We start from the raw sequence: 27,478 nt of genomic DNA on the forward strand, positions 1-27,478 counted from the left end.
ATTTATTATGATGGTATTGATGCCTGTCTACTTGTTTTGTTTTGCTGTCTTTCTCCCCCTTTTAGACTGTGAGCCCATTGTTAGGCAGGGATTGTCTCTGTTACCCAATTGTACAGTCCAAGCGCTTAGTACAGTGCTCTGCACACAGTAAGCACTCAATAAATACAATTGAATGAATGAATGATCAAGAATTCCTCTGCCTAAATGAGATAAATATTGGAAAAGTGCTGTGAAATATGAAAACCCTATAAAAAATCCAAGATATTATATTTCTCCCTTCCAATCCAAAATATCCTGCCATCGTTTCTTGATGCAAAAATAGTAGTCAATCAATCAATCGTACTTAACTATGTGCTTACTGAATGCACAGCACTGTACAAATCTAGAATGGGATGCATAAAATCCAGCGATGAATGACTTTAAACCAAATGAAAACTGAATCTGCTACTTTTACCATTGGCCCATTCAGAGTAACTGGGATAAAAGATGCATTAGAAACACCAATTCCTGAGATCTCTTAAGTTTGTTTTGTTTTGTTTTGTTGTCTCTCTCCCCCGTTTAGACTGCGAGCCCATTGTGGGGCAGGGATTGTCTCTATCTATTGCCGAATTGTACATTCCAAGTGCTTAGTACAGTGCTCTGCACATAGTAAACGTTCAATAAATACAATTGAATGAATGAATGAATGGTGGTGGTGGTGGAGGAGGTTGGGGTGATGGAAATCACTACTGCCTTCCTAAAAGCAGAATGGCAGCAGCAGCAGCAGCAGCAGCAGCAGCAGCATGGCTTAGTGTGCGGGCCTAAACAATGACTTTCCTAAAGGCCTTGACTGACCCATAAGTAGCTTAGCTGGCAGGACCTGCCCTATTATCACATTAAAATTTGACCAACATACCACCTATCAAGCGTGCCATTCATCAGGAGACAGAATAAAGTTTGCCATCATCTCTTACCCAAATTTAACTAATCATGGATCAGGTGAGCCCCAGATCCATGTCTTTGGTAATTCCTTCCCATACCTAAAATGAGAAGTAAAGACTAGGGAAAATAGCATGGAACTGAACTAAAGTTAATGTAAAAACAACTACAGAATCTGAGAGAGCATACTGCATTAGGTCCCATGGTCACCAAGAGAACTGGACTTTTAAGCAAACAGATTACCTTAAAGACATTTGTTAGCACAACACAATCTAGCACAACACATTTGTTAGCACAACACAAATATCAACATTTGTTAGCACAACACAATCCTTGGGGACTTGGCTCTGATCACTGCATTTATGCTCTTCATGATTTGACCATCCCTAGAAAGTGTTATCGTACTCAGATTTTTTAAAAGAAAACTAAGGAGCCAGCTCAAAACAGTGCAGCTGACAAGTTGAAAGTATCTGCTGATTCAGCACTAAAATAGACCATTTTCATTAAGATCATCAATATCTGAAAGACAGAAGACAGTGGAGAGGCCATTTCATGTTTTTAGCGCCTCATTAAATTGTTCTGGAGAAGCAAATAGAAAGAGAGGTGATGAACAACTTAAAATGCAAATATTTTCCTTTAGCTTAAGAAGTAAAAATTATCTTTTAACCTTTAATTCATACAAATAAACCTTTACCCAAGGTCATTCTATGAAAGAAATCTCAAAGTAAATAATTAGGATTACTTCCATAGGTGAAAGTCTTATGGATTTTTGTCCAGGCTGCAGATGGACTGTACCTTACAATCAATAAAATGTATGCTCAGGACAAAGTGAAACAAGAAGTCTGTTAAAACACTCAAGCCGTTTACCATTCCAAACATAAAGTCTGTCTTTATGTTTTTGCTCCTACTGGTAGATACAGGGATCATTTTCTTGCCTCCACGGCCCACCGACCTGAAATATCAGTGACATGGTTACCTCTCCTGTTTCAGTTCAGTTCTAGGAAGGCAAATACATGCCACCTCTAAACAAGGTAACTTATTACTAGTGTAACAGAACATGTCTACGATTGATTGATTTGCCACATTTTTTTGCATAATTCTTGCTACCCAAAAAGAGCAGAGAGGAACTACTATTGCGGCAGTAAGTCTACTAAAAAAGGGAGCCGGGGAAAAAAAAGGAGAGAAGAAAGAGAATGGTAAGAGGGTACTTGAGACAGCATCTTGCGCTCTAAGTGCTAAGTACAACAGGCACTCACTGAATTAAATGATGGTAATCCCCAAGCCCTTATCTTCCTACCTCTACATTGTACACTGCTTACAAAAACACAAATCAATCAATGCACTTACCGTGTGCACAGCACTGTACTAAGCGCTTGGGAGAGCAATATAAAGAGGGTCAGGTAGACATGATTCCTGCCCACAAGGAGCATACAGCCTCCAGGAGGAGGTAGACATTAAAATAAATTAGATAGGGGAAATGGTAGACTATAAGGTTGGGTAGGGCACATGGCTGCTAATTCTGTTGTAGTTTCCCAAGTGCTTAGTGCAGTGCTTTGACTGATGATTGACATAAGTGTTGTGGAACTGTGGGTGGGGTTAACATCAAGCGCTTAAGGGTTCATCAGATATAAGTGGCATAGGCAATGCAGAAGGGAGGGCAAATAGGGAACATGAAGAAGACCTCTTAAAAGAGATAGGATTTTAGTAGGGCTTTGAAGATGATGGTCTGACAGATATGAAGGGGGAAGGAGTTCCAGGCCAGAGGAAGGATGTGGGAAAAGGGGTTGGTAGAGAGACTAATGAGATTGAGTTAATGTGAGCAGTTTCATGTTAGAGGAGCTAAGTGTTTAGGATGGGTTATACTAGAAGATCAGTGAGGTAAGGTGGGAGTGGGAAAGCTGATCAAGTTCCTTAAAGTCGATGGTAAGGAGTTGCTGTTTAATGTGGAGGTGGATGGGACAACCACTGGAGATTTGCAGGAGTGGAGGTGTGGACTGAATGGGTGTTCTGACTCTACTCCTCTACTTACTGTTGCACTGCTATCATTTTTTACAAAACTAATATTTTCTTTCATCTCCCTAAACGGAGGTGAGGTGGTAGGAGGATGGATTGTGTGATGGAGATACAGTAATTCAATATTTCTAGAATTCACACATTAGGCAGACCTAAATTCCTCCTGCTGCAATTAAAAGTTTTTCTCATTCTATCCCCAAACAACTTGGTGAACAGTTGGACCTCAATGGCTCTGGCCTGACCCAAAATGGCTTTCCCTGATGCAGTTAGAAAGTGAAGTTCTAATGTGGCCCTGGAGCAAAGTGAGCAAGCCTAACAGGTCTTAAAATTGGTGATCCAACCTCGCTTTACTAATGCATGCTAGCCAATATAATATCTCTTGGACCCCAAAATCTCCCCCAGGGCCCAACATTAATTTCCAAGATGTTCTCTAGGCTGTCAGGGCAACAGGAACAGGAAGGAGCCAGATTGTTGTTGGACTGAATAATCCACCACCTGGATAAAACCTGAACCACATCCCCTTGAAGGATTCCAGGCTTGGAATCTTTATTAGCTAGAACAACTAGCACCTGAAGTTCCCCAAAATAAATTCTAAACTTCACCTTGTTAGTCTCAGAAGCAGAAAGATTACTGAAACTGAGATTAGGGTTGTTTAGTGGTAGGACTAAAAATAACCACTCAACATTCAGAGCAATCCAGGGGAAATGCAGGATTAGAAACACCTGCCAGATCCCGTTGATAGCACAGCATAAATTTGATCAATATTACAAAGTGGAAAATATACTAACAAATATAAATCAGGTAAAATTGATGAATAGTATTTATTGAGTGCTTTCTGTGTGCAGAGCACTGTACTAAGTGCTTGGGAAAGTACAATACATCAGAGACAGAATCCCTGCCCACAATGAGCTTCAGTCACTGAGGTTTAAGGCTGCATATAAACAGCTTGATTGACTGATTACCAAAAAGTACATGTTTGGTCACATGGGCTCCCTATAGTTTTTTTCTTGGGAGAAGTGGATGGAAAAGATTTTTGACTCAAATAACCTAAGGAAAACAATATACTCAACCAAGGTCAACTCATTCTCTCCAGGATCCAGGGAAGCAACAGGCAAGGAGCAAGAATCCAAAACAGCACACCAGCACTGAAAAGTGCAGTTCTACAAAACTCTATCTTGGGAACTTCCAGAGCTCATGATGTAATGATACTCTGCTCCCTAGTCACTGAAATGGTAGTTCCATCCAGCAGCCCATATAGTTTACTGTTTGATTCTACTCAAACATTTCCTCGTTCTGTTTTTTCAGTCTGGCTCTGTCAGCATCACTTCTTTCATCCTAAAAGTATTATTACAAAAGACTCTCCTCCTTTACCCTGAATAGTATTCACTGATCTTCTAGTACTGAAGAGTGGAGTTCATCAAGAAACACTTCCTTGATGGATTAACACCTAACCTCTTCCATTCCTCCTGTCTTCTTCCCTCCCTCCTCTTCTTGTCCTCCCCCATGGCTGCAGGTATCTAAATGCTCTGCCTATTACATTTTATTTTTTACTGGTGTCAAAAAATGTTGATATTCCAGCTGTTGAAGCACTGCTGCTTAGCAGTTTTTTGTGCCCATTCAATAACTAAGAGCAGTTGTGGGCATACAGAACTCCATGCCAGGAAAGTCAAAATCCCAGAAGGAAAAGTGGAGCATCAGTACTCCAAAATGCTGTAGGAAATAGTTGGCAAGGGGATATCTGTATGGGCCAGGGGGAGACCACTGCTGTTTCCTGGTAGAGTTTAAATCCCCCCCAGAGTAAATATGACTGCATTGGGTGATTATTATTGCCCAACCACCAAACTGTGTCTAAGGGCACTTTTAAAGGGAAGGAAAAATTGCATACTAATGTTACTTTTCCACTAAGCGTTCAAACCTAACTTTTGTGCATTCCTATAAGTTGTTTTGCCAAGTTGAAAACAAAACTTCAGTATGAGAAGCAGTGTGGCCTAGTGGAAAAAGCATGAGCCAGGGAGTCAGCAGACCTGGGTTCTAATTCTGGCTCTGCCACTTGTCAGCTGTGTGACCTTGGGCAAGTCACTTAATTTCTCTGTGTTTCAGTTACCTCATCTATAAAATGGGAATTAAGACCAGAGCCCCACATGGGACATAGACTGTGTCCAAATGATTATGTTATACCTACCCCAGCGCTAAGTGCCTGACATGTAGCAAGCAAATTAATCATGTTTACTGAGCACTTACTATATGTAGAGCATTGTACTAAGTGCGCTTAACAAACATTTTAAAAAATTGAAAAGTGCCACTTAACTGCTGCACAGAAGTGCCCCATATTTACCATCAACTATCTTGCCATCTTGAAATATGCTTGGTCCTGTTGGTCCTGACTTCATACATGCTTACTAAAAAACTGCTTTGATAACTTGTAGTAAGTTCTCAATCTGAAAAAAAAGTTTTGTTTTCTTTTGTTTTTTTTAACAAAGGGCCAGGAGTGTAGATCATATCTGACAAAGGAAAGTTCTAACAGGGCTGATATGCATTTACAATTTCTGTTACTTAACGTCCTTAGCAATCTACCTCTAGGCTCTCCTATTTTAAAATTGAGTTTGGGGCCATGGTGTTCATTCCCAAAAGGAGTAGAAATTAAAAAATATTTTCTCTACCTCCAACAGAAGGCTTCTACTATTAAATTTCTAATCTGAGCATTAATTTTAAAAAGATTTTCTTGAGAATGGGTAAGCAAAGTCCTTTAAATATGGTTAACGGGAATACTTGTCAGAATTTTCAGAGAAGAGGCTTAAAATTTATTCTAATCAGTAATATATTGAGTTTCTGCTTCATGCAGAGTGCTATATTGGGCACTGAGGTGATTACAAATGAAGAAAAGGGCCCAATCCTTGCCCAGTGGGTGTCAAGAAGCACTCAAGAGAAACAGGATATGTTGACCAAATTTCTCCTTAGAACATACACCCATGCACTTTTTGGAGGCAGGTCACTTAAATAACAAAAAACAAACAAAAACAAAACAAACAAACCCCCAAAACAACAACCTAAAATCACCCTAACTCTGAAATTAGGCACAAATATTAATTTAGATAATTTTAAAATAGGTCTATTATTTTTATCTATCATCTTTTCTTAAGTACTTGAGAACATGCTGATTGCCTGGTACTGTATGCTTCTTTTCAAGTTTATAGGAATCCCAATTGCATATGAAATCCAGGAAGGTCATACTGAGAATAATAATAATAATGTGGTATTTGTTAAGCACTTACTATGTGCCAAGAACAGCACTAAACGTTGGGGGAGATAATATAATCAAGTCAGGCAAAGTCCCTGTCTCACTAAGGACTCACAATGGGTTATTAATCTCCATTTTACAAATGAGAAAATAGAAGCACAGAGAAATTACGTTTACCCAAGTTCACACGGCAGGCATGTGGTAGAACCAAGCTTTGAACCTACATTCTCTGGCTCCAAGGCCCAAGCTCTTGGCCATTAAGCCATGCTGCTTCTCTAGAAGTGAGACTTGAGGCAAAATACTAAATTATAAAATATTAAATTACTTCCTCGAACAATTTCAGTGTCAATTTAAGTGTGAAGTAGGAATACATACATTCATTTTTCTTTTCCTCCCCCAACAGAAGGTTCCCACATTTCAAGGGAAGAAATGTGAGAAGTAAAGAAGATAAAGAATTAAACTCTTACATGAAAAGAAATAAAAGAAACAAGGCACCTCTGTCTTAGTATTTTGTACATATCCTTATACTCTGCCGTTTCCCCTATCTTTAATTTAATGTCTGTCTCCCCCACAAAATTGTAAACTCCTTAAGGGCAGGGATCATGACTACAAATTCTACTGAATTAGACTCTTCTAAGCACTTAATACAGTGCTCTGCACATAATAAATGCTCAGTAAATACTATCAATTGATTGATTGAACCTTCAGAAACTAATTTAAACAGAACCTGCTTGAATGGAAAGTGAAATGCAAGAAACTATCCTTTCTAGGAATGACAAGGTGCCTCATCATAAAGAGCACAGTCACATATTATGGGGGTTTCCTTTTTCCATATCATGATGACTGACTTAGGAACTCTAACCTAACAAGTAAAATACGGCTAAACCAGTACCGACTTTTTTGAAAGACATGGTCATGTCTTGGGATTCAGTGGGCTATAGTCACCGCTCACTAATTTCAATTTTTGCCTTGCCCATTACCCATGCTTTTGGGGACAGAGCTGCAATATCAAAATGTAGTCTATATATACCACTGTATGTTTGATTCAGTGGGTGTCTTGGACTTCAAATTTCAAGAAGGGAATTTTTTCCACAAAATAGAAGTAAATTTCTATTCCTCTGACTTTCTCCTTCTTTCAATCTTAAGTTTCTGTAAGTGTTTAGTACAGTGTTCTGCACATGGTAAGCACTCAATAAATATGATTGAATGAATGAATGCTCAGTAAATATCCTCTCTGGAAAGTTACCCCAGATATGATTTTCAACCCCCTTTCCTATTATCAAGCTACTTATTAAAAAAAATTCAGAATGACCTTTGTCTTATTTTTATTCCCACTAGTTCTTTAAAAGGTAAGTTAGAAACCAATCAGATATAATCCTACTGCTCATTTTCCCACCTACCAAATCCTGCCCCCTGAGACCAGCCAGGGCAAGCCCCCTGCCCCCGCATTATGACCCTACATGTATTTTAAGAATGGCCATTTAAAGGCAACTGGTTATTTAGAGATTAGAGGTAGTAATGCTAGTAATAACTTTTATTATGCACCTACTATAGGCAGAGCACTGTGCTTAGCCCTGGGAAGAATTAGTCTCAGACCCTCAAGGCCCCCAATCTAAAAATAAGACGGTGATGGGTTCAGCAGATGTATGTATGTATGTACCTAATGTATGGAACATTAGGTAAGAGGAAATCATATAAACATAAAACAACATGGATGACAAAGTTCAAAGTATATCTTTCTTTAAAAATGACCCATTGGCACTTCAGGGTCATCAATATTTAGAATGAACCATGGAATTTAAAGTTGAAGAGTGAGGGCCATAAAGCCCCATTTGCCAACCACAGGGAAGCACTGGGAAGCATGTAATCACCTTGATTAAATTGATTTGTTTTTATAAATTAGTTATAAATATTTAATTTGTAAGCCCAGGACCCCTTTTTTTTTTTCCAATCACCAGGTCAAGTGATGTTTCACATGTAACATTATTTCCTGAATCTAGATCTTCTGCAGGAACTAACATTAAGCCCTCTGGAAAATGCTGAAGATTTTGAATCTAGGATCAACTGGGTATTCCTTCCACGAACTGAAATACAAAAAATCAGGACCACTGTAACTCAGTCTTAGTTGAAACTACCTAACAGCATCAGGCTGTGAGTCACATAGGAGGGAGAAGGCAACAACAAATGTGAGAGATTCATTTTGAGAGATCTCAAAACATAAGTCCTCAAATTCTCTTCACACAGTAGAGCTATTTAAGTGTTTTGCTATAAAAAGGCAGACAAGTCATTTTTTATGAAAAGTGTCCCTCCTTTCATTCATCCTTCTTTTAAAAACAAGTTTCCCCTCTGTAAGCAAGTTCTTTTATTAGGGTTTCAGCTCCCTTTGGGCAGAGAAACCTGATACTTCAATATTCTATACTTCCCAAGTGCCTAGTACAGTGCACACTGCACCTACTGGATGTTCAATAAATGCTACTACTTAACTACTAAGCAAATTGATTTGGCTTTGTTAAGTCAGGTAGGCGAGCTCAGAAATCTACATCTTGAGCTCCATCAATGTTTCAATAGAATTACAGCAGTCCCACAAGTCTGTGATTTTCAAATTAAAGAAAAGCTGTTGTGAACACCTCTCTCCCCATACTTGGCAAGGTAACTTGAAAATGATTATGATAAAGAGTAAGGCCCACTGAGGTAATCATGCTTTTAAAATGTATCTTACAATTATGAACAGAGGGACCCAGAGAGATTTTAAAGGGAAGACTGGCATTGGCAACAAGATACAGTAATTTTGGTTTCACTTATACCAATAATTATTTTGAAGCTTAAGATCAAAAATGTCTATCCTATTCATATTTCTATGAAGAACAATAACGACTCATATTTTAGGGACAAAATACCTTACTTTTATTTGAAGGAAAGGTTTTATTCTTTAACAGAATGAAAAGGTCAGCAAGTATGTTAACAAAATTAGTGATGGGTAAAGATCATATAATGCCACACAAAATAACTCCAAAACTAACATAGTTGAAGAAATGGGGGAATTTTCATCTTTCGGTTTTTGGTACTGCTCATCTTTCAAAGGAAAATTTGGAGCTCTATGCTGCTTTTTCTAAAGTATTTTCAACCACTGGTTCCTTAGATCAAGTAGCAACAGCCCATAACCTTAACTGACAGGGTAATGCACTCTGTGGCATTTACTCACAACACCCTGGGACCTTACAGAGAGGGGAAGCATTAAACTGGAGGCATACAGAGGCAATCAATCCTGATGGTACACTCCACTTGATAATGTTAACAGAGTTTTCTCCACATTTGCTAATGAACAACTCCACTGACCTGAAGGACTTTGGTGCCATGAACACAACACACGGCTGTGATTAAGAAATGTGGAAATTTAAATAAAATCTTAGCTGCTGGGGGAGGGGGAATCAACTGATGCATGAGGTCACGAGGTCACGAGAGGAGTAGAAAAAGTGGAAGTACAGCCTCCCCTACTTCTGGACAATGAACTTTCACAGTGGCCCCTTGAAAATTTGGTACCTCTGGGAAAGGTTTCTTCAGCTGGCATGACTGAAAGAGTATCACCTATTAATACTATTATGACGGAAGTTCTGTATTTATCCAAGGGTTATGCTGAAGTCATTTTGAATGAACCAACGGGGAGGCCCACGAGCCTATAGCAACTAAGTCCATAATATCCTATTTCCAGAATTAACTGATACAGCAGTGGCTAATCGAGACCGCAAGTCAAGAGAGTCACATCTGAATAACCAAGCCCTTGCTATCCCAGTGGTGCAGCAGGATTTCTAAATCATTTAATTAACTTTCTAAAAAATATGGTGAGCACTTTTGTCTGACAAATGGTTTGTGCTGATCAGAAAAAACATGCCCTGATATTTTAGAACAAAGAAAATAAATTCTAAAGATGATTTCCATATCTCCATTTTAGGATGTGTCCAAGGCCACAAAGAATTTAAGACTTGTAAAAGGCAATGAATTACTCTGAACAATTTTTGCTTAGTACACTTTAAATTTTAACTCCTAAAGCTAAATGATCTCAAGTTGTATGACCTCTTCTAGTATATGTTTCCCTGATTTTTATGAAAACTGACAAAAGCAGGTACAACAATTTTTTTTCCCCCTTCAAGCCAACTGTGGTTGCTATGTAGGGTTATTTGTTACCAAGGGAACAGCGTATATGTAAGTACTAATGGCCTGTCCTTTTGCCAGGCAACAAACAGCCTTGTGATGCAACTGCACCTGTCTCAGCTATGCGTTGCTATGGAGATATTCTAGTTACCATGGTTACCATCACGCTAATCGCCTAGCAAGGGCAGACATACAGCAGTCTTCTCCTAAAGCCCAGCTGTTCCTCCTGGTCTTTCACTGAAGATTGATTGTCTAGGCATGTGATGGAATGCTTCTCAACTGAGATGCACAAGAACTTCATTAACGTTATTTGAAAAGATCACTTTGTGCTCCTGCTTGCAGAACAAATATTACACTTGTTAAAGAAACTGCAAATGAGGGCATTATAAAATCTTCCATTGAAATCTACTTATTAATCCACACAGTTCATAATTGACCTAAAAAAATAGGAGTCAAAAGATCATTGCTCTTAGGTTTATGGCTTTAGTACAAACACCTCACTAGGTTTCAGTGACAGAAAGACATTTCAAACCCCAACAGCAGTACTCTAAGAAAAAATATATATTCAGCAGTAAGCCTGGCACAGCTGTTTTCAGAACCTGATATTTATGCAATTCACTCTTTTAAAGAAGACAGACCACATCTCCTCCCCTCCAATTAGATCATTTTTTGAAAAATGGCTTTCTTGACCTAAAAGTCACCTAACAAATCAACACAGGAAAGAGTGAGATATACCACTGCTTTCCTCTGTTCACCTTGCAGCCCAAACACACCCATTCAGAGTAACCAACAACAAAACAGACACTCAAGAACTGTTCACCTGGAGATTAGATTCACAACAGAGTGAAGAGTTTCCCTAGGAGGTTTAGCTGAAACCGAATTACCTGCTTGCCTGATTCATATAATTGTCGCTTAAAATGTAGCAAGCTAATCTTTTGAGGCTACCAGGTTTAATTTTGTGCTGGAATTTACTTAGTCAAAAGCTGTTTTTCCCTGGCTATGGAATAATTTGGATAGACCACATAAAGTCAAGACGGTAAGAATTTCTGTATTTTAAGCATACATGACCACTCAAAATGCTTTTACTATTTGATTCATCAACCTATCAAAACTGCTTATAATTTGTTTCCAAGATTTCTTGCTCAACCCAAAATGAGATAAATAGAAAATACAGCTAATTATAAATGTATGATTTTCTTACCTTTGATATGCCTGAGGAGATGTAGGAGGTGTATTAAACACATGGGAATATGGGTGATAGGGTGTCTTTTTCAAAGCTTGAATTAGATTTTGTCTATATTCTGGATCTATACACCACAAGGAGCCCTTGCCAATACTCTGCAAAGAAAATTAAAATACAAAAGGTAAGTAATTTTGTTTTAAGCATTTCAGTATCAGCCTTGTTTACTCAAAATCATGGTATTAGTTTATTTGTTGACACTACCAAGCACTGTTTATGTAATGAACGTTTTTGCTCCAGTGAAGAAACATTTCAATTTTACAGTAATATTTAAATTGTGACTGTCAAAATAGTTGCCATTGAGAGCAGGTTAAATCAATGCAAAATAGTAGTATAAAACAACCACCCCAAAAACCCACATAGAATCCTTAATTAGCATCTTCTTAAACAACAATTAACACTCTATGAAAGTGAGTTTCAAACACGTCAGATTTTTCAAACTGAAGGAAAAAAACACAGCAAACAGCAAAAGCCATAAACGTTCTTAATAACTATTATGTTTTAAACATTAAAATATTTAATCCCACCACTTGACATCAGGATTACTCACTCTGAAACACAATCCTCTTACTTTCTTTCTTGTTCTTCAATTTGTCAAAGTAAAAAAATCACTAAACTTAGAAGAATTCTGATGAGAGAGGCCATTGGTCTAACCAATTACCCTTCCCTAGCAAACGAAATAACTCAAGAACTGAATCTGCAGTGGTTACCTATCCCCAAATTCAATATTTATTCTTCAGCTCACAGCAACAAGCTCCAGACTCCAGAGTTACTCCAAATCTATATATTTTCTGAATTTTTCTGTTCTTTGAGCACCCAGATTTGTTTTTCTAAGTTCAACATGAAAAACCATAAAAAGATCTAAGACACTTTAGTTTCTATTTTTGCACAAATGTTTTTCAGGTGCTCATACCAGAGACCTAGGAAGGAAGGAAAGAAAGAAAGAAAGGGCAGTTCTTTTTACTGTGTTGGTCACCACACTGGCTGCACGCTTTCAAATGACCTCATGTACCCAAGGCATTTAGATAAGGACACATGTAAATATTTACTGTTTCAGGGAGAAAAAAAGTTAAGTTACATAACCTCTGCCCTTACCCCCGTGCTTTGAAGCCGAAGGGCTGATTCTTTACTGAACTATTGTACTGAAGACCTTCACTGCTAACAATTTCCTCATATTCTCTTTTATAAACTGCAGAACATGCAAAAAAAAAAATAAAGGATCACATGTAGGTGGTCCTAAGGCATTTTTAATTTGTCATGTTTTTACACAACTTCAAAAATATATTCTTTTCTAAATGACTAAGTGAAACTTTATTCAGAGGCATGACTAACTATGTCTCCAACAATGGGCAAGGTTCTTTAGCACTTCCTGATACTCCTATTCGGTTAGCATTGGGTTCAGGGATTTGCTCAAATTCACAGTTAGAGTGTACAGGCATACATTTGTGCCTAATGCAGAAGTAGGTCATCATTATCATTTGTATTTATTGACTGCTTACTATGTGCAGAGCACTGTACTAAGTTCTTGGGAGAGTACAAGACAACTGAGTTGGCAGACACTTCCCCTGCCCAAAGCAAGATAACAGTCTAGGTCTCTCATACACACACACACACACACACACACACCGATTTCTCCCCTCCCTGCCCCCCCGGTTTTGTTTTTTTTTTTTTTACATAGCAGTGCAGCTGAATCAAGTTGATGTTTCTCTTCCAAACATCAAATTTTCCAGTTGAAGAGTTGGGATGTTTAAAAACACATCAGGTTGTTGAAACTTGGCTTATGTTTTGCCAGCCAATTTGCAAACTATTTCATGTGTTCATGCTCAAAATGGCAATGACAAGGAAGATCACACTTTCCAAGTAGAGCGTGTCCATACATGTGCACACAGTCACAAACACTCACCCACACCCACACACACAGTGCCAAATCCACTGTGCTGAGTTATTTTTAGAGAAAGCTTAAGAAGGCAGTACCAAAGGTAATTAAAAAAAAACAATGAAAAACCAAGAATGGTTGGCATTTAATGGTAATGGTTGGCACCATTAAAAACATATGCTACACCACCACAGAAGAGGTTAGAGCTGGATTTTAACAGTTCCCAGATATTATATATTCAATGTCCTTCTACCCAAAAGGTTTAAAGGACTTCAAAACATGAACTCAGCAATCCTTCCAGCCTGGGTGACTGTGGCAGATGGAGAAACAAATGAGAGATGTCCAACCCCAAAGTCCAGTGGAGAATCAGTGGCAAATGAGTAACATTCTCCAGTTCAAACACTCCAGTCATTGCACCACTCTGTATTTTAACTATTGAAACAATCAATCCATGCTATTTACTGAACATTTACTGTGGGTAAAGCACTGCTAAGCCCTTGGAAAGTCACAATACAATAGAGCTGGTACATACTATAATAATAATGTTGGTATTTGTTAAGTGCTTACTATGTGCCTAGCACTGTTCTAAGCGCTGAGGCTCACAGTTAATCCCCATTTTACAGATGAGGTAACTGAGGCACAGAGAAGTTAAGTGACTTGCCCACAGTCACACAGCTGACAAGTGGCAGAGCTGGGATTTGAACTCATGACCTCTGACTCCCAAGTCTGTGCTCTTTCCACTGAGCCACGCTACTATCCCTAACCTCAAGAAGCTTACTACCTAGTAGAGGAGACAGACATTAAAATAAATTACAGATAGGGAAAACAGCAGAATACAAGGCTATGCCCGTAAATGTTGTGTGGCTGAGATGGGGCAAATATCTGTCTCCCCCTTTAGACTGTGAGCCCATTGTTTTGGCAGGGATTGTCTCCATCTGCTGCTAAATTGTACATTCCAAGCACTTAGTACAGTGCTCTGCACACAGTTAAGTGCTTAATAAATATGATTAAATGAAATATCAAAGTGCTTAAGTGGGAGCAGATCTAAAGGCATAGGTGGTGCAGAAGGGAAGGCGAACAGGGTGGGTAATGAGATGGTTGTCAGGGAAGGAATTCCTGGATGGAATGTGATTTTATGGGGCTTTCAAGATAGGGAGACTAGTGGTCTGTCAGATATGAGGGAGAAGGAGTTCCAGGGAGGAAAGAGGATGGGAACATGGGTTTGACAGTGAGATCGGGCTTCAGTAAGTAGGTTGGCATTATAGGAGCAAAGTGTGCAGACTGGGTTGCAATGGGAGATGAAGAAGGGTTTGGTTCAAGGGGGATAGCTGATTGAATACCTTAATAAAGCCTATGGTGAGGGTTATTGTTTGAAGTGGAGATGGACAGGCAACCATTGGAAGTTTTTGAGGAAAGGGGAGATGTGTGCAGAACGAATTTTTAGGAAAATGATCCAGGCAGCACAGTGAAGTGGACTGGAGTGGGGAAAGACTGGAGGCAGAGAGGACAGCAAGGAGGATGAGGCAGTCTACTCATCCTGAATATTTCTCCCAACAAAATCTACAAAAAATGATTACTTTTAGCCAAGGGAGACTTCCTTTAATAAAGTATTTCAAATCATTTTTAGTTGTTCAAAAGAAAGAAGCCAGAAAACACATGACCTATGTTGTCAATTATACTGGTGAGTTGGTGATGGGGCATCAAGCAAATGACAGTCACAAACACTTGAAAAAATTAAAGAAACTGCTGACACTTGGGTTCAAATATCATCGTAAAACAATAAAAGGTGTGCTTGAGAACTTTTTCCACTCATAAATCCAGGGAAGGAAGCAAGCTCTTTTTTCTTGGGGCAGGAGTAATTACAGCTAATGCACCAAAAGGGGGAGGGGAAGGTTAACCTCGATTCTAATCTGGTCATGAGTTTAGGGAATCTGAGCTTTTCCAGTAACATAAACTCCTCCTCCAAAGATTACTTCTAGGGGACTTGAATTTCTATCAGAAATAGATATGCGCATGGCATGACCTCAAGCTTAAAAGTGTTGCAAATTCCTAGGGAATAGAGAAAGGCAAAAGAAGCTTTTCAAGGTGAGGCATATGAGAAACAGATAGGACAGAAGAGAAGATTCCACACTGGAAAACTCCCAAAAACAACCCAAACACTTTATTTGTGAAAAGCAGCTGGAAGAAGAGTGATCACTTTTCTTTTTAGACAACTAGGGCGGAAAGTAGACAACTAATTGGTTCCTTGAGACCAGTAAGATGACATGAATACTTCTGGACAGAATCCAGCCTAAAGAATGGGAGTAATTCATTAGTGAGGAAGATTAAAAGAAATAAAACAGTATAACATGGCTAAAGAAGGCCACATTCTAAAAACTGCATTAATGTGAGGTCTGAAGTGTTCTATATTCAGTGCTGAACTGTACCAGCTAGTTCCAGGCCTGATAGGTCGTGGCATACCACACTTAAAATCTGTTCTAACCAAATTCTACCCTTTTTATTGGACTTCATTGGTCCCAACCTTAAAAATGACAAAATAATTTGCTCTGAGCTTTAACGAACGATTCCCTGATCACAACCCATTTGGTCTACAGAACAACACTTAAGCCATCATACCTGCCCTCCAGACTGCAAACTCATTGTGGGCAGGGAACAAGTCACCAACTCTGTTATACTGTACTCTCCCAACACTTAGAACAGTGCTCTGCACACAATAAGCACTTAATAAATACAATTGATTGACTGATTGCCTGTTTCTCAGTTCCAGGGAATCGACCATTTCAATTTAGAAGGGGGTACCAGACAAGGCTTTGACGGTTCCTTGGGGAATATGGCATCAATACCTCTGCTGGATCTAATCCTAAAAGAAGCTCCCAAACCACCTCTCCCAGGGCAAGCATCCTTGGAGGTCTGCTCCTTTCCCTAACGCTACTGGGGATATTTTTTTAACTGCAGATCATTAGGTTTGGCAGAAGCATGGTGGGGGAAGGAGGAGGGAGGACCAATAGGGACAAAGGTAGCAAGACTACTTTCAAGATGACCATGGTGGGGTTTAAGATTCCAGCAGGGGGCGGGCGAGGGGGGGGGGAGAGGGGAGGGAGGTGCTCCACAACTTTAAAGGCATGAGTAGCTTCTCCTTTGGCCCAATCACCCTCCCACTCAAGGCAGAGCATCCCACACAAAGACAGGACAGTTTTTCCCCCAAATTCCAACCTGGCCAAAACACCTTCCCCCACTTGCCCCTCATCCCTTAGCTTTCTCCACATTACTGATTAAAACTCCTACCTGAACAAAGTGCTGAGTGCTTCATAAAAGTTAAACTAAAACCCAACCTGGTCCCTGCCCTTTAGGGGTTGACAATCTAACCTGTGAGGTATGAAAGCTTGAGAAAAATATTCAGGTAAGAAAATAATTTGGTTTTTTTTTTAAGTTTTATTATATTTGACCATTATGTTTAACATGCTTGGATGAAAGGGTTAGTTTGGGAAAGGGGAAGGTAAGCGCAAGGGGATCAAGAAAGGGGTGGTAGCAAGCAGGGCTAGACTTGCTCTAAAATATTTCTGGGAAATCCTCAGCCTAAAGGCTTGAGAGCATCATCTGGAGCTGCCCAGAGGCTAACAGTTCCATTGCCCAACTTGCTCAATTTGTCTACAGAGATGTCTCAGGCAGGTCCACAGCCCACTGAGAACATCCCAGTGGGCCAATCCAGCCTGGGGCAGAGACAGGAGGTAAGGGACTGGGTATAAGAGTGTGGATGGAAGAGCCATGCCTAGAGTAATACTGGGAAGAGTTGGGGGTGGAAGACAAATGCAATTTAAGGGCCCATCTGAGATGTTGGTATTTGTTAAGCGCTTACTATGTGCCGAGCACTGTTCTAAGCGCTGGGGTAGACATAGGGGAATCAGGTTGTCCCACGTGGGGCTCACAGTCTTAATCCCCATTTTACAGATGAGGGAACTGAGGCACAGAGAAGTTAAGTGACTTGCCCACAGTCACACAGCCGACAAGTGGCAGAGCTGGGATTCGAACTCATGAGCCCTGACTCCAAAGCCCGTACTCTTTCCACTGAGCCACGCTGCTTCTCAAGATCTTCAAGGTGGAAGAGGGGAGGAGGTTCATCAGCTGTGAAGCAATTCTCACAGTAAGACAAGTTTGCTGGTGGAGCACTGGGGAAGAATAGATGAGGGAAGGGCAAATATCCAAGCAGCAAGTAATAGAATGCCTTGAAGGGTTGCCAGAAGCCAGGAGGGCAGAATAAAGGAAGACTAGTGAATTGTGGTTTCAAAACACATGGCAGTAATCAGGAAAGTTTTGGGTAAAAGTTTTGTGAAAAAAAGTAAAAATCAGGATGCCAAGAGTCAGGCTTAAAAGCAGGCCCTGCATAGAACACAGGCATGAGGGCAACCAAGGAAATGTCTTTACATGAGCACAATGCCAAAGGAAGGGGTAAACACTGGGCTTTTTAGTTATGCTCAACATGTATGGCACTCAATCAGCTCTTCCCTGCTAATTATTCCTGTTCCCCTCCCATTACAACCCAGTTTGCATTTTCTGAACAGCTACAGCCATCCTGATCACTGTGCCTTGTTCGTGTCTTTCTCATGCCTTCCTTCCCACCTGGAACTCCCTCCCGCTTTATATCCATCAAGCTACTTCTCTACTCATCTTCAAAGAATTTCTAAAATTGTATCTCCTCCAGGAGGCCTTCCCTGATTAATCTCTCATCTCCTGACCCTACTTCTTCTGTCCAGCCACTTCAGCATTTACGTGTCACTCACTTAAACACCTGGGTATTTATCCCACTCCTATTGCACTTATACTGGTATTTTTCATATTCTATTGCTTTCCCCATCTGAAATTTATTTTAGTGTCTGTCCTTCCCAGTTAGGCTGTAAGGTCCTTGAGGGCAGGGATCCCATCTACTAAAGAAGACAGGGGAAAGAGGAAAGCTAAGGTAGCCAAGAGAATAATACCAAAGAATCCTCCTAAAGGACGATGGAAGATATCAAAACCAGCTGGTTAGAAAACTGAATGATTGAAAAATAAAGCAGGGGTGAAAACAAACCGAAAAAGTTTTAAGAATTGAGAACTATGACCAGGGAATAACTAGACTTTGTAACAGAGAAGAGAGAATGAAAATCTCAAAATCCTCTCATACATTTCAGAAATTTTTGCCCTTTTAAAAGGCCCATATAAAATGGTTTTGGACACCGTGACTAAGGAATGTCAGTGTTGGAAAATATTATAAACCTATTTGAAGATTTTCCTTCTGACTTTCTCCCCATCGAGAAGAAATTTTCTAATTTGTCTTTTTAATTGTGGATTATAAAGTAGAGGCGAGCAGGGAGAAGGAAAGCCCAGTAGAATTATTGTCCTGCTATCTTATTTTGTGATAGTGGGTCTATAGCTCTACAAATTCCTGCAAAGCTACAAGTCATCATCCCTGCCAATCAAGAAGGAAAGGCAAAAAAACCCCTCAGCTTGGATTACACTGGGTCTCCTTGGCAACAAGGGACTAAGGAATGGATAAAGAGTCCCTGATAATCTCAACCTTGGAATGTTTCAAACTCACTAACAGTATGTTTTCTAAATACCAGATACATAATCTCCACCAAACCTGCAATACAATATTTAACCTAAGTGGAAGGGCTATTTCACTGCTCTCTCCAGTCCCTTTTTGAGACAATTTAACTCTTTCAATAGTGTCCAGAAATGAAAAAATTTGCCACATACCTCTGATATTTAGTAGGGTCCTCCCTCTACTCAGTAAGTTTCTGCAGTTGTGAAACAATGGTTATGCTTTAAGTGATATTTTCTCTGGGTACAGATTGTTCTGAACTTTCTGTAATCCTAAAAAATGTTTTTTCTTACATCAAGTGAAGCTTGAAAATTTTAAATATGTTAATTTGTCAACTGCTTTCTAGAAGGAGTCACTGATGAAGAAGAGAGAGGGAAAAAGAGTGGTGGAAGATAAAACTGAGGACAATCAGAAGCTGTCAAAAGCTCCCACAAGTCACCTCCATTAAGGTGTAAAGATCTCAGAATTTCCCACAGCCAGTCAATCATATTGAGTGCTTACTGTGTGCCGAGCACTTTATTAAGCACTTGGGAAAGTACAATATTACAGTGTAACACACACATTCTCTGCCCACAATGAGTTTACAGTCTGTGGGGGGAGGGGGTGGGAAGAAGCTAATATAAATTATAGATATGCACATAAGTGCTGTGGGGTTGGGAGGGAGACGAATAAAAGGAGCAAGTAAGGGTGATGAAGAAGGGAGTGGGAGAAGAGAAAAGGAAGGCTAAATTAGAGAAGGCCTCTTGGAGGAGAAGTGACTTCAATAAGGCTTTGAATGGGAGGAGAGTAATTGTCTGAAAGGAGGAGGAAGAGCCTTCCAAGGACAGGGCGTGAGTGAAAGGTTGGTGGTGAGATGGATGAGATCAAGGTACTGCGAGAAGGTTAGCATTTGAGGATTGAAGTATTCGGGCTGGGTTGTACTAAAAGAGTAGCAAGGTGAGGTTCGTGGGGGCAAACTGATTGAGTGCTTTAAAGACAATGGTGAGGAGTTTCTGTTTGATGCGGAGGTGGATGGGCAACCACTGGAGGTTCTTGAGGAGCGGGGAATCATGGCCTGAACGTTTTTGTGGAAAATTGCTCTGGACAGGAGAGTGAAGTATGGATTGGAGTGGGGTGAGACAAGAGGCTGGGAGGTCGGCAAGTAGGCTGATAGTGCAGTCAAGGTGGGATAGGATAAATGGTTGGAATTAATGTCATAACAGTTTGGATGGAGAGGAAAGGCCAAGTTTAGCAATATTGTAAATATGAAACAAACAGGATTTAGTGACGGATTGACTATGTGTTTGAATGAGAGAGGAGTCAAGGATAATGACAAGATTACAGGCTGGTAAGACAGAAAGGATGGTGGTACTGTCTACAGTGATGGGGAAGTCAGGAGGAAGACAGGGCTCCCATGAAATAGTGGAGACTCTTGGCCTGGCAAGAGCTGAGGTTGGGTCAGGGCAAACTATAGGTTCCCCTCCCTCTTAGCCACCCCAGTTGTTTAAAATCAGGGACTGCTAGGCACTAGGCAGGGGTGTATTTGTGGGCCAATGTGCTTTTGGGGTATAAATGGGGATAGGGATACTGGGATAAATGGGGATACTGACTGTAATTGGGCTATTTCTAGACAGGCTAGGTGCAACAGATCAAGTGTGCGGGTGAGAGAGGCAAAGAGTCAAAGTCTACAGAAAGATGATTCTGGAAAGCAAAGTTAGGAAAGAAAGAAGAAAGGGGAGTGAGCAATGGGATGAGGATGCAAAAAGGGAGGGGGAAGTAATTTAATCTTTTCTTTTTTAAGATGCAATCTACTTCAAAATCCAAAGAGAGATTGACACTAGACAGTCACGCAATTAGAAAGACAAGAGTAGAAGAAGAAAAAAGGAAAAGATGAGAAAGGGAGGATAACATGGTTTATCTATCCCAAGCAGAGGCTGGGTACTTGGTAAAAATTCAATAAAATTAATAATGATGACATCTCAAAGAAGGGTATTTTGAGGGAGGTGTTAAACTGGGCAGCTTTCATAATGTCTCACAGAGACCCAAGTGTGGGAAAGAGGAAATGCACTCTATGCTGGCATAGTTTTTAATTTTCAATCTGTCCCAAAAGCCAATTTGAGGAAAAGACATTCCCATTATGAATCCTTGAAATTTAAAGGGAGTGAAAGCATCACAAAAACATAGTTTCATGAATAAACTTGGGGGGTTGGGGGGGCAGGGCAGAGGGGGAGCTGGGAGGAAGAGGCGCCCCAGGGAAGGTTACAAAAACATCATGGGCAGCAGGAAGCAAATTCAATCTGATCTTTCCATCAAGAGCCCCCTCGCCTTTTAAAAAGGGAAACTTGTGATTAAGAGGAGACCTGGCTGGCAGTCTTCTGAGATCATGTTCAGAGAGAGGTTGGAAGAAAGACCCCTTCTTTGGGCTGGCTAAGAGGTCCTGTTTTCAAGAGCCAGTCTGGTTCTTGTTGTTCTCTCCTTTCTGAGAAACGCAGGTCCAGATTAGGTAAATCCTGTTCTGTTTGGTAAGTCCTAGTTTTTTGCTGGTCCTGGAGGTTGGGTCAGAGTGAATGAGAGCACGCTGGAATCCCATAGCCAGCCATAGCCTACTCCAGTAAAAGGTTTGCTGGGCAAAGGAGATTGAAGCTGCGGATTCAAAATGAAATTTTAGCCCTCTGTGGATTACATTTATCCTTTCTATCCCTGCCCCCGACCCCATAGTCATGGATAACCTTAGCAGCATGAAGGTTCCTGACCTACAAAAATGACAAAAACTGCAATTCTGCAAATGATGGGCACAATTACCCATTGGTACATACACGTGTTCACCATACATGGACATAAAAAATGATTTTATTTGAAGAAAGATCATTCCTGTATCTCAAGGGGACATGATGTCTCCCTTGAGCTGAATATTCATAGTTCAGTCATTAAAAGGCAGAATTTGGATCAAGGCTTTTCCCCCACCACCACCCCCAAAAATCCCACCTGCCAATACTTCCTGATTATATTATTCCAAAGTACTAAGGTCAACCTCAAAATTTAGCTTTTCATAATTTTTATAATAATCTTGCCAAAAAGAGGCATTCACTATAATCCAAACTGCTCCAAATCTAGTTCAAAGAGAACAGTCAATCTGGGCTAATTGATAGACTGTGTCGATACACTAAGATGAAAAGGCCCTTTCAAGGTCCCTCTGGAATCTGGAAGTAAGTGGAAAAAGCTAGTCATTTTATATTTTTCCAAAATGGCTAAATGGCTGAGAAGGTCTAGTCTTCACTATCTTTAAAGAGTTGAAGTATTTATCTTCTGGGCATGAAAGAGATTAGTGTTGCATAAAATCACTTTGTGTAATTGCCACAAAGAAGAGATGATGTACTTATTTTTCTATCTTATATCTCTACTTATCTTGTAATGATTCAAACATGGTCAATAATTATTTACAGAGACGATCTATAGAGACTGATATATCTGTTGGAGACACGGTCTGTCTCAAATAATTTATGATTGATATTCCCACATTTTTTCTGATTTCATGAGTACTTAATAATCTATGTTATTTTTTCTAATTGATCCATTTCATTTTAAATTGATAACTATGTCCATACTAGAATATGATGCAATATTAGATGTGCCCTTTGTATTCCCAGTCTTTGAACCTCTGCATTGCTGGGTTTTCAAAGCCCAATCTACCTGGGTCCTCAAAATACTTAGGGGCTCAAACACCTCAAATTCCAATTTTTTTTTCTGCAGGCTTGCTTGTGTTGCCCCCTGACATGTTAAAGAGGCCCCCTCAAATGGTTATTTGAGTTAATTTTTAGTTCAAATTAACTAATAATTGGTATTTATTGAGTACCCACTATATGAAGAGCACTGTACTCAATATTTGGGAGGGCACAATAGTATCCTCAGACTATTGATCCCTTGAGGATCTTACACTTCACTGGGGGAGACAGATACCCAATAAATTCCATCTGGCTTGGAACTTACAATGACAACAGCAGCAGGAAGAGCAGAAGCATTCTCTGGAGAAGTTTCATACATTCTCCTAATTCCATTTGGTTTGGTTTTATTTACCATCAAACTGAGTACCTTGGAAGATACAGCTAAACCAAAGATCTGATACATATCTATATGTATTTCCTTCCCCATTTCACTGAGTCCAGTAGAAAGCAACCAAAATAAAGAGTGGGTTGGCTAAGCAAGCCCACCGAATCTGACCAGGTTCAGCACTGTGCCAGCTTAACCATGCCTTGGCCTCAGGTCCCAAGAGATTCACCGACAAAGCCCACTTTCCACACAAGGCTTTCTCAAACACCACCAGGTGAGGTTCTACTTGGATTTATTCCCTTTATTCACCCCTCCCTCAGTCCCACAGCAGTGAGACTTAGTGGAAAGAGCACGGGCTTAGGAGTCAGAGGTCGTGAGTTCTCTTCCCACCTCTGCCACTTGTCTGCTGTGTGACGTTAGGCAAGCCACTTAACTTCTCTATGCCTCAGTTACCCCATCTGTAAAATGGGGATTACGACTATGAGCCCCACATGGGACCATCTGATTACCTTGTATCTACCCCAGCTCTTAGAACAGTGCTTGGTGTATAGTAAGTGCTTAACAAATACCATTAGTATTATCATGTGCATATCAGTAGCATATTTATTTAAGACTGTGAGCCCCACGTGGGACAACCTGATTCCCCTATGTCTACCCCAGCGCTTAGAACAGTGCTCGGCACATAGTAAGCGCTTAACAAATACCAACATTATTATTATTATTATTATTATTATTTATATTAACTTCTGCCTCCCCTTCTACACAGTAAACTCGTTCTGGGCAGGGAATGTGTCTACCAACTCTGATATGTAGCATGGCTCAGTGGAAAGAGCATGGGCTTTGGAGTCAGGGCTCATGAGTTCGAATCCCAGCTCTGCCACTTGTCGGCTGTGTGACTGTGGGCAAGTCACTTAACTTCTCGGTGCCTCAGTTCCCTCATCTGTAAAATGGGGATTAAGACTGTGAGCCCCACATGGGACAACCTGATTCCCCTATGTCTACCCCAGCGCTTAGAACAGTGCTCGGCACATAGTAAGCGCTTAACAAATACCAACATTATTATTATTATTATATGTTGTACTCTCCCAAGTGCTTAGTGCAGTGCTCTGTGCATGGTAAGTACTCGATAAATACGATTGATTGATTGATAGATAGATAGCTTCCTGTAGCATTCTCTTCCAGCGAAGCATGTCGGAGGAAAATCCCAATCAACCAAAGAGGCACTTCACTCAGACCACTCCAAAAAAGAGGCCCTTTACTCAGAGCATTCCAATAAATCATAGAAGTTCTCTCTGCATCTTAACTCTGCCAATCCGACTCCATGAATCAATCATATTTATTAGGCATTCTCTGTGTGCAGAGCAATGTACTAAGTGGTCGGGAGAATAAATGTCACTACTGACCACTACTGAACAATGAATAGAATCAGATGAACAGGGCAGTGAGACCTAAAGGGAAAGGAGGAAAACAATTGTCCTTGGAACTGCCACCTCACCTAGTCTCTAGAAATAGAGGCATTACACAGAAACAAAGGCCTGATAAGGTAGTCATATGTAACAGCAAAACTATAAATGGAAGTTTCACAATAGGGCATATCAGATTAAGATTTTATAGACTTTTCAGCTCTAATACATTTTTTAAGGTTACCTAAGTGGCACATTCTTTGTTACAGTATTTTCTTAAAGGTAAAAATCACCTGTTAGCCTTGTACCTTAGGGTTTCATACAAGATACTTTCTGGGATGGTCCCCTGGAACACCAACAGCATTTTTTTTCCATGATATCCATGTAAATATTCTATGGGTCAAGGTAAGAACCCACCCTAGAGAGAAGTCTGGATATATCTTGAAGAGTCTGAGTACTGTGGCAATACTCAATTTGCTGCTTCTCTGTTCTTCAGGTCCCAGATGATGGAAAGAGAAGCAGATTGCAGAGAGAGCCACTTTACATCACTTGCTCCAACAATGCTGAGACTAGTGCTCTGCACCCAAAAAGGCAGAATAAATGTTGGTGCCTGAATGACTAGATTCACAACTAGATAAAGAATCACACCAGTGAAAGGGAGGCTTGAGGTAGTAACCTTATTAGAATGGGACAAAAAAAATCTGGATTAACTCTTTACAGAGTCCACCTCATCTGACAGACTGAAAGCATTTTATAAATACCACCTCATTAATTTTCATACCCCTTGGGAAGGAAATAGGAAGCAACACCCCATTTCTCTGATGGTTAATTGGAGGCAACGTGAGGTGAAGTGCTTTGTCTAGGAATACCCCACGAGATTTGCTGTCAAATACACTTCTTTGGCAGTTGTTATTATGAAATTAATTACTCAGGCTTGTCTTCACTATGGCCTAGTGGGTAAAGCACCAGCCTAGATTCTAATCTCAGCTCTGCCACTTACCTGCTGTGTGACTCTGGGCAAGTAATTTAACTTGTCTGTACCTCACTTTGCTCAGCTGCAAAATGGAGATTCAATACCTGCTCTCATCATCAGTGGTATTTATTGAGCACTTACTAGAGCAGACCACTCTACTAAGAACTTGGGAGAGTATAATACAACAGAGTTGATAGATACGTTCCCTGCCCACAGTGAGCTAACAGTCAAAAGACGCTTACAGTCTGTTCTCCTTCCTAACTACACTGTGAGCCCCATGTGGGACAGGGACTGTGTCCAATCTGATTATCTTGTACCTTTCCCAGCACTTAAAACAGTGCCTGACACATAGTAAGTGCTTTCAAGTGCTTCCTATAAGCTAGGCACCGTACTAAGCCCTGGGTAGACACAATCTAATCAGATTGGACACAGTTCATGTTCCCTGTGGGGCTCACAGTCCTTATCCCCATTTTACACAGAAGTTAAGTGACTTTCCAAAGGTCACACAGCAGACAAGTGGCTCAGTTACCTCATCTGTAGAATGGGAATTGAGGCTGCTACAGACAAGAGCTAATCAGCCACATCTTTGCCAGAGTATGGGTTGTCTTCACTAAGCACTCTGTTGGTGTAGGCTTGGCCTTGAAGGCCAAATTTTTAAATGCAATTGGCAGGAAGAAACTTTCATCCTGACAGAACCTTAATGAAAACTCTGAATAACAGAGAAGTGGTGGTTACATTTTCCCAAACAGGAATTTTTTTTTAATTTTATTTTTAATGGTATCTGTTAAGTGGATACTATTTGCCAAGCATTATACTAAGCGCTGAGGTAGATACAAGATAGTCAGGTTGGACATAGTCTCTGTCCTATGTGAGGCTCACAGTCTTAATCCCTATTTTGCCAATGAGAGAACTGAGGCACAGAGAAATTAAGTGAGTTGCCCAAGGTCACCTAGCAGACATATGGCAGAGCCATAATTAGAACTTGAGTTCCCTGACTCCCAACGCCAGTGCTCTTTCCACTAGCCAATGCTGCTTATCCCATACATTAACTTGGTGAGAGATGTCTCTAGCACTTGACCGGTCTCCAGAAATCTATGCAAGTCTATTTGCTCTCAATGAAAAATACTGTCTTAACCTTATTCACTCATGGCTACTGGGAGAAATACCAGTTACTTACTGGAAGTGCTCCAATTAGCGTGCCGTTTTATTTGACGCATGCTTTACATTTGTGATGACCTAAGAGACACTATTTTCAGGTACATAATACATCAGAGAGAAATAATTGGCTATTCCTGCCCTTAAGGTCTGTGGTCGAGAGCTGTTTTTGAAACAATGCCTCTTTAATCAAGCTCGGGAAACATTTTCTAAATCAATGTGTTCGCCCTTTTCCCAATTTGCAGGACTGTGGTAGACACACTTGGAAGAAAGCTCAGTCATGGGATTCAAACACATTAAAAAAAGTAAACTACGACTAGTGGGACCATTTCTGTCTTGTTGAATTAGCACGGCCAAACCCTGGGGTCACCGAGGTCAGAGAGACTTTCACACGGACAAAGAGAAGTTGTGCTGGGATGAACACTGCTCTGAAAGGCCGGCTGTGTTCTATTCACACTCAAAGATACAGACATAGCAAAGAAAAGCATGTTTGCATTTCCAAAAGATCCTTTCCTCCTCCCCACACCTTACCTTTGCACCAGTTAGTCATATTTATTGAGCGCTTAATGTGTGCAGAACACTGTACTAAGCACTTGGGGGAGTACAATATAAGAGACACATTCCCTGCCCACAATGAGCTTACGTCTAGAGGAGACAGAGATATATAACAAAATTATATATAACAAAATATAAACAAAATTACAGTTACGTACGTAAGTGCTGTGGAGCTGGGAGGGGGGATAAATAAAGGGAGCAAGGCAGGGTGATGCAGAAGGGAGTGGGAGAAGAGGAAAGGAAGGTTTAGTTTAGGAAGGCCTCTGGGAGGAGATGTGTCTTCAATAAGGCTCTGAAGTTGGAGAGACTAATGGGGAAGGTGAAGATCGGACAATTGAAAAATATCACGACTAA

The 27,478-nt window shown here is 40.3% G+C and overlaps 1 protein-coding gene and 1 long non-coding RNA gene across 6 annotated transcripts in view; one reads left to right on the top strand and one right to left on the bottom strand.

Moving 5' to 3' along the window:
* Positions 1-27,478, bottom strand: part of FOXN3 (forkhead box N3) — a 368,264-nt gene that overhangs the window by 161,494 nt on the left and 179,292 nt on the right. For all 5 annotated transcript variants that reach the window (XM_029058903.2, XM_029058902.2, XM_029058898.2 and 2 more), the window contains one exon: positions 11,520-11,656. In XM_029058903.2, coding sequence (XP_028914736.1) covers positions 11,520-11,656 — 137 coding nt within the window. The remainder of the gene's footprint in view (positions 1-11,519; positions 11,657-27,478) is intronic.
* On the top strand, positions 11,117-25,056 carry LOC120638329. The gene is made up of 2 exons (XR_005659935.1): positions 11,117-11,354; positions 24,938-25,056. It is a non-coding gene; the product is annotated as an uncharacterized LOC120638329 (long non-coding RNA).

Source organism: Ornithorhynchus anatinus, chromosome 1, assembly GCF_004115215.2.
Source record: "Ornithorhynchus anatinus isolate Pmale09 chromosome 1, mOrnAna1.pri.v4, whole genome shotgun sequence".
NCBI lineage: Eukaryota > Metazoa > Chordata > Mammalia > Monotremata > Ornithorhynchidae > Ornithorhynchus > Ornithorhynchus anatinus.